The sequence below is a fragment of the Tigriopus californicus genome, chromosome 8 (genome assembly GCF_007210705.1).
Source record: "Tigriopus californicus strain San Diego chromosome 8, Tcal_SD_v2.1, whole genome shotgun sequence".
Classification (NCBI taxonomy): domain Eukaryota; kingdom Metazoa; phylum Arthropoda; class Copepoda; order Harpacticoida; family Harpacticidae; genus Tigriopus; species Tigriopus californicus.
Genome location: NC_081447.1, coordinates 6,216,683 through 6,224,042, shown reverse-complemented (window position 1 = coordinate 6,224,042; position 7,360 = coordinate 6,216,683). Strand labels below are relative to the sequence as shown.

Genomic DNA, 7,360 nt, shown 5'->3' with positions numbered 1-7,360 from the left:
GACTTGCCAAAAACATCAAAACACCAGGTTTTGACTAAATGACATAACAATAAAAATATTTTTGCTCAGAATGACCAATAATGTCATGAATGCGAATACAGATTTGCTATTTGAGGTGGGTGTTTTCCCTCAAACGTCATTTTTCAATGAACATTTCATAATGTTATACTTATACTTGACAATCATATTGACTATGAGTGACATATAAAGATTGAAAGGTAATAAATATACGAATTATAACCTTTCATTTTAATATTACTGGGGATTACATTCCCTGTAGCGGTTAGAAAAGCCGGTGAAAAAACAAACCAAAAAAAAGTGTCCTTGAATGTGGGCGACATGATTGGACCTTTACTTAAGCTAGACAATTCCGACACCTCTGGAAGTCCTTGCGGTTGTTCCTTGCGGTTCAGTTAAGTGTTTCCCTCACATGGATGAAACTGCAGCTTGAGCCCCATTATAACCCCTTCAAAATTCTGTTCTTAAAAATGTGGTTGGACAGCTTACTCAAACCTGTTTTATGAGGCATGCTAGAGGAGAGCAATTGCTTGACAAGGAGTCTTATTAGGGGTTTCTACTCTGAATTTGGATGAGTCGTCAACGATTCAAATTGGTACCGCAGTTACTCTAGGTATCTTGACTGCGAATGGAAATTTTTGCCCACCTGCAACAGGTGATATGAAAACATGCCATCCCAGCGTCCTTGATTGATCTACATATGAAGTTATCTGTAATCCTGACCAATAAACTCAGTTTTGGAATTTTGATGGAATTGGTAAAAAATGTAACTTTTGATCTTTTTCTGGTTCCTAAGAGGTAGTTTGGTGTTACAACCCTGATTACAATTTTAATTGACACCTTATATCGCTCCCCTAATTCCCATAACCACTAAAATAATGAGTAGCATGCTCTAAATCATTAAAATCTTGCTGCACGAGATCAATAAGGTCAAAAAAAAGTCTTGTCTTATAATTGTACCCAACACATAATCATTTGACTCAAACTTGAAGCAACAAAACCGCGACTTTCTCGGAACAGATTTTTGAAAAAATGCAGTCAATGCCGGTCATTGGTTTTAAAAACTGGAACAACCCGTTTCCGCTCACGTAACCTCGACGGAGTCTCGGTTTGACTGTTTTCAGTCGCTCAGTGGGTTGGAGAGGCGCCTCTCTAGAAAGGATGGAACCGTACCCGATTTTCGCCTCCTTCATTCTGTGTTATTCCCTCCTTCGCCTCCTCTCCCCCTTCTCCTTCTCTGCCACTTTGGCCACGTTCAAGAGACACAAGCAGCAGCAGGAGGGTTAGGAACCAAAGAGAGGATGGATTGGCAGTGAACGCCATAAGGCCTCGTCTGCTGGATTCAACGTTCAAATTGTCACGGTCCCGTTTGTGGGCAGCACTCTCTCGCTAACAGGCAGAACATACTTTTCCTTGGCATGGCACGCTCACCTTTCAAGCTTTCAGCTGAGCCTCACTTCCATCCAGTCACATCCATCCCTAGCAGTTCTCACACAGATAGAACGCAGTGCGCTTCCTTCTTTCCTCTCCCTTTTGTTAGTCACCAATCGGCCTGAACGATCTCAACCCCAACAGCATTAGCTCGCCATCGAGCATGCTTGGGCCGAGGGGATGCTTGCTGATGGCGCCGGCGCTCAAGCCTGGTCCCGACCCAGCGAGCGACCCACCAAGGCGACTACCCACCGACCGACGGGTGTTCATCATGGTAAAGCTGTTGTGGAGCAATAACAAAACGATATTCATGGAGACCAACCGATTGGATTTGAGGCCGTTCGATCAAGACGGAGGTCAAAGGTGAACCGGTCTGTTCCAGTGTGTGCTACACCCACTCATGAACTCTTGATCAAAGTGTCCATTTTTCGGAACGCAGCCGACCAATGTCACTTCCCATCCGGGGAGCGGGTTAGTGTCTGCCCTTAGTCTTCATGTACCCGACACCGGGACATCCAGGCCCCGGTGGCCCACATAGAGCTGGGCCTCATGTGCATGTGCAGCCACATTCCCACCATCCTCCTCCCACACATCCTGGGAATCAACCTCAAGCGCACGGTTATACGGGCGCCGTACCCAGGCATGGGGTGCGCTCTCAGTGTCCCAAGGGCCATGGAGCTCATGGACCCTATGTATCCCGGTCCCAAGAGGCTGGTCCAACTGCCAGACCTGCGCTAGCCGGTAAGACCTACGATTAAAGCTCCCGCTCTTTCACGTGGGCGGTGACATCTAGCTAGATTACTAGAAGATTCATGAGAAAAGGCAGGTGATCGGATTTCTGAGGTACCCTTTAAGTGAATTAACGTACGTATACATCATTGATAATTGCTGAAAGATGTCATAGATTTTATATCAACGTTGCCATACCATGTTTGATACCGCTGTGGCTCAGGGTTTATGGAGAATTAAAACTATGATATGATGTCCAGGTAGGAAAAGAGACTGAATTCAGTCAAGAGCCCTGTTCACAACCGCAATAATGAATGTTGGTTTGAAATTGCAAGCATTTTATTGAGCACACAATTTGCTCGTTGATTGTGTCTCAAGATACTGCTGGCCTCATATGCATGCATCGTATATCATTGTGATAATTTATACAACCCGCTCTTCAAGTTGATCGAGCAACGCTTACATGATTGTAAAATAATGTGAGAAAGCGATTTGTAATTCTCGGCCAAAAGTATATTCTGTAAATGAGTATCAAATCAAATACCAAATTAGAGTAAGTCAATGTCTTGACTTGTTATTTGTAAATAGAAATGAACAAAATGATTTTTCACATGCGTGAGGGATTTTTCCTAATATCATGGAATTCAGTGATTAAAGAGGGAATGTCAAAGAATAGGAGTCAAAGTGCCCGAATCATTGATTTAAAAATTTCACTCAAGGCTTCTCAATTGAAGAGCAGTCCGAAGGGTGGAAAAACTAATCCCATTTTCCGTACGAAACTCAATCACGTCTTTTTTCAAGAAACCGATGGCATTGTTGTTCATTTAGCATGAGTTAGATGCGGATCGTAAAAATCTGAACTTCTCCAATGGATCCTTAATTCATTAGAAAAAGTAAATGTTGCCGTTTATCAAGCAGTAATCGGCTAGACTCCACAGGGTCACTTTTCTGATTCTGGGTAGCACAAGTGCCCCTTGTGCCACGAAGTATGTCTTAAAATTGCATTGAATAATTCTCGCTTAATTGCACTTCAAATTCACAAAACCTCGTGAGATTTTTTTAAATTTGATCTGACACATCAAAGTAATTCCTGCGTCTCTATTAGCCAGATAGCTTTATGGCTGGGCAGTCACTGGTTTTACATGATTAGGATCAAGATACGTCACTTCGAATAGTGCATAAACTTTGTTTTAATGGTTCTTCCTTTAGCTTTGACAGTTATGTTTGTATAATACAATTAGAATGAAAAACCAAAAGTGCTTTTTCACTTGCCGAAACTGGTTTGAGACAAAACTGGCGTTTTCATCAGTGTTTGATGAAAAATATTGGATATGAATGGTTTCGACTTCCTCGCCTTGCAATGCAAATGTAGATTATTGCTAGCACACATTAATTGGTTCAGTTTTGAAAAATGATGTTTGTCTGTATTGTAATAATGAAACGTTCGCCGTAATAATAAGCCCACATTTATCAACACTTCTTCAAACGAATGCGCTCTGTGATTGGTTGCATGTATGATATCGGGAGCCATTTTGGACATGCACATTTTTACGTGTAGCGTACACATGAGCAATCAAAAGAGGAAAATGTGTTTCGTGACTTTCTAGAAAGTATGAATTGATTTTTATATCTTAATATAAGAATACGAATGCTAAGTAAATTTGGGTTCACAAATTTTACTTTGAAAGTCGTTGTAGATCGAATTTCTGGAATGACAAAGCCAGGCAATCTTTGTACCATTAAATGGTCAATTATTAACCTTTAATTAAACATCTTCCAGGGAATTTCAAGAGCAACTTAATACGTTAATCATACCCTGTATGACTCACGGTCTTTACATCGAGTTTCATTTGATTGGTTGATCAATTTGTCAATCATGTGACAATCTGAGAGTAGAGAGAGTTCGTCCGCAACTCGTGGCTTGTAAATGATTGGAAAGTGATCGTTATCGCTTTTGCAGGAAAATGTTTAAGTGCCATCCTCGATACCTTAACTAATATGTTTTACAAATCCAAGAGTTTAATAGCATTAGGTCTTAATTCTGATCTACTCCTATTAACATGAACATTCATTTGTGTCTCAGTATTAGGTCAGATTGGCCTAAATAAGCAAACAAAAACAAAACAACTTGAAAGATATTTGATCACATCAAACACATTGCTAAAAATGATACTTGAAATGACTGGTCTGGATGAGACTTTTATAAAATTGATCCGGAGAGCGTTGCCATGTTCTCATCCGGCTCGTATACATACATTTTTGGAGTTAGGTCCAGATTTGCAAAAACCAAATATTTGGAACTTGGAAGCAGATGTTAAAATGTGTCTGCTAAATCAGAAACGTTGTCCTAATTTGGTGTAGTAGAATCTTCTCTGTCAAGTTTCTACGTACAGTTAGTTTTCGATATCATCTCTCTCCTTTCCAGCGCATCTGGCAATGAAGCGTGGTGACCAGAGTTGAGTGTCAGTCCCATTTTTTTTTTTCAATTTCATTGGCCTTCCTGGTTCAACCTCGGTCATGGTGTAGATTTTTAGGGGAGACCCCTTTAATCCTTCCACATTCATCCATTCATTTTTGCCTTGAACAGGAAGAAAAAGCTACCCCTCTTTTGCATGCCCGAGTAAATATTGATTTTCTCAACACCATGGCACTTTGGGCTTGTCAACAAGTGAACAAGACTCTCCAGTACCTTGATCAGTTTCGCTCATATGTAAATTCTCCTTTAGTTTGAATGATGTTCGACATTCCGTCAATATCATGAGGGGGAAGGGGGAGGGAACATAACACTTACTCCTCCACATCACACAAAACAACAACGAACGCCCCAGCGTTCAATATGTTAGCCATCATGGCACCCATGACAATCATGCTCTTGTGTGCTCTGGTGCTCTTTTCCCTAGTTGGAACCCCACACTGAAGGGTTGTCTTTCTGTACCTCACATGCAGTCCTCTATCCTAATATCCCAAGCTGATTAGTATCTTGTGGCCGCCCCGAGGCAGCCAACTATGGGACTGTTGATGGTATACTCGCACTGTTGGTGCCTAGGCTTGGCTTCGAAGCCGCCAATCGGCATGCATTCTTGGAACATCGTCAGTACATTTGTCGTTTTCTTTGACAAGCTTACCGCCCTTTAAGACGGAACAGGGAGCAAGCAAGCAAGCAAGCACTCTCTAGTTAGATTCTTCAGATTTCTGGACTCGTTTTATACGTGCTCTACAGACCACCAAGAAACCGGGTGCAGAAGTGCGTGGATGCGTGTCGAACGATAGCAAGGCAAAGCGGACCCGGAGGATGTTGGGGAAGCGGGTGGATTCGTGGAAACGCCAATTCTGACTGACTGACTGACTGACTCACGGACTCACGGACTCACGGACTGCGGACGGACGGACGGACGGACTGATTGTGCTCTGGACCTTCGTCCACAGAGCTATGGCAACATAGTGCATGAACGTACGCTTCGTTGTGGAGAACATGAACATAGGTGGACACGGCTGCGAGAATGGCTGAAGAAATTGGAGGACTAGGGCAAAGACGATGATGAGGACGATAATGACGATCAGTTGACGCATGTTTGTCTACGAGTGACGACTCAGATTGGTAGTGAACTCTTCTTGTCCCCCAAAAATTAGAAGGAAGAGCGTCTTGTTCTTCTCTGAGGTTGGCTTTTCGTTCATTGGGAACAAATAAAACGTGAATCTCAGTAAAGAAACTGCCGTAACCCTTATGATAAGTGCAACAAAGTGTTCTTTCCGAGCAAGGGCATCTCCAAAAATAAATAAAATATTTGCAGCACATATATCTATATATGATTGTCAATGAAACGAAAAGAAACCCAAGTGAAGTGGTATCGAAAAAGTGCCCATTGTTAGTGGTGACAACTCCTCCCGAGACTGTCGGAGTACTTGAACAATGTCTGAAGCTTAAAATATTCCGCTCAAGCATGACGGCTCCGACTTCTGCCTTGTAGAATCGTTCAAATGGAAGCCATTGAACTTGTTGCTTCAAGTGCACCAACGAATGTTCAATTCGAGTGCTTCGGAGTCTCTCTGAAAATGGCCAAATTTCCTGTGAGAGTTTGTTATTTGCCTTGGGATATCATCGTATTTCCAGATCGATTAGAAATACAGCAGACTTGCCTGACTTCATCGTTATCAACTTGATATCAGGGTTGAAACGGATTGAAATTGGTGCCTAGAATGCTTCAATGGCGAGCTCACTGGAAGTCTGAAATGTGTTAAAACCGAACTTTTACCGCGTTAACGACCACCAAAAGCACCTCACCCGACCCACCCTCCCTTCCCGTTTTACCTCCACATTTGGATCGTGAGGATGTTTCACTCGGCTTTTATCTCAAACGCAGCCGTTCAAAGTGTCAAATCAATGTGTTCACTTCAAACGAGATCGCTCTTTATCAATGACAAAGCCGAAACGTCTAATTTTTGAATTTGACTCAAGCCGACAATTTCCGGCGTTCCTCATACATACACTCATGTTATCGGCTGTTCAGAATAAGTCTAAAGCGTCAAAAAAGGTGCTCTCTTTCTTTCAAGTCTACAAGTTCACTCCCAGATAAAAAGTCGACCCCAGCTCCGTGTTTGGTCCTTGGTGAGGATGTTAAGTTAGTGAGACTCATCTCAATTCAAAAGTGTTGGTCTTTCTCTTGGATTGAGTCGAGTGTGTGGAGTGTTTAAGTGTTTGTGGGGGTCTGAAATGCAGTGTCCAAGTGCTAGATTGTCAAGTAAAATTGCGATCAGATGAAGATAAAATGACCACGATGAAAACGAATGTTCTGCAGAAGTAGTCTTTCAATTCGTGACAAGCGCCAGTTTGATTTCACCCAAAGGTGCACGGTCCATGGTTATCATGTTTTCATGATATTGCAGTCCACTCGGTGTTTTTCCAATGTTCAACCAATTCCGAGGCAACTTTCCCAACAAGGCCTCTCGTGGGACAACCACTGGGATTTGGCCACCCGAAGACAGTGATGAAACTAATCATGTGCTGAAGAGACAGCCTTCTGGTTACCGAAGATCGATTTTGAAAAAAGCCCGGCCCCATTCATGGCACTCTAATCTGCAAAAAGGCTTTCAACGTGCCCGATCACGATCTTCTGGACGTGATAAAGATAATGGGAAAGCTCAAAATCGAGCTTCGACCATTGTTACCTCATCCTCTAGTCAT

At 42.5% G+C, this 7,360-nt stretch overlaps 1 protein-coding gene and 1 long non-coding RNA gene across 3 annotated transcripts in view; one reads left to right on the top strand and one right to left on the bottom strand.

The window, feature by feature from the left end:
• Window positions 1-1,703: 1,703 nt before the first annotated feature.
• LOC131884405 (triple functional domain protein-like) overlaps window positions 1,704-7,360 on the top strand; it is a 48,072-nt gene continuing 42,415 nt past the window's right edge. The window contains exon 1 of one of the 2 annotated variants that reach the window (XM_059232172.1): window positions 1,704-2,190. In XM_059232172.1, coding sequence (XP_059088155.1) covers window positions 1,944-2,190 — 247 coding nt within the window. In that variant the 5' untranslated portion in view covers window positions 1,704-1,943. The remainder of the gene's footprint in view (window positions 2,191-7,360) is intronic. The other variant, XM_059232171.1, reaches the window with a different exon arrangement.
• LOC131884412 (uncharacterized) lies at window positions 5,907-7,198 on the bottom strand. The gene is made up of 2 exons (XR_009373718.1): window positions 6,488-7,198; window positions 5,907-6,403 (listed from the first exon to the last, which is right to left on the bottom strand). It is a non-coding gene; the product is annotated as an uncharacterized LOC131884412 (long non-coding RNA).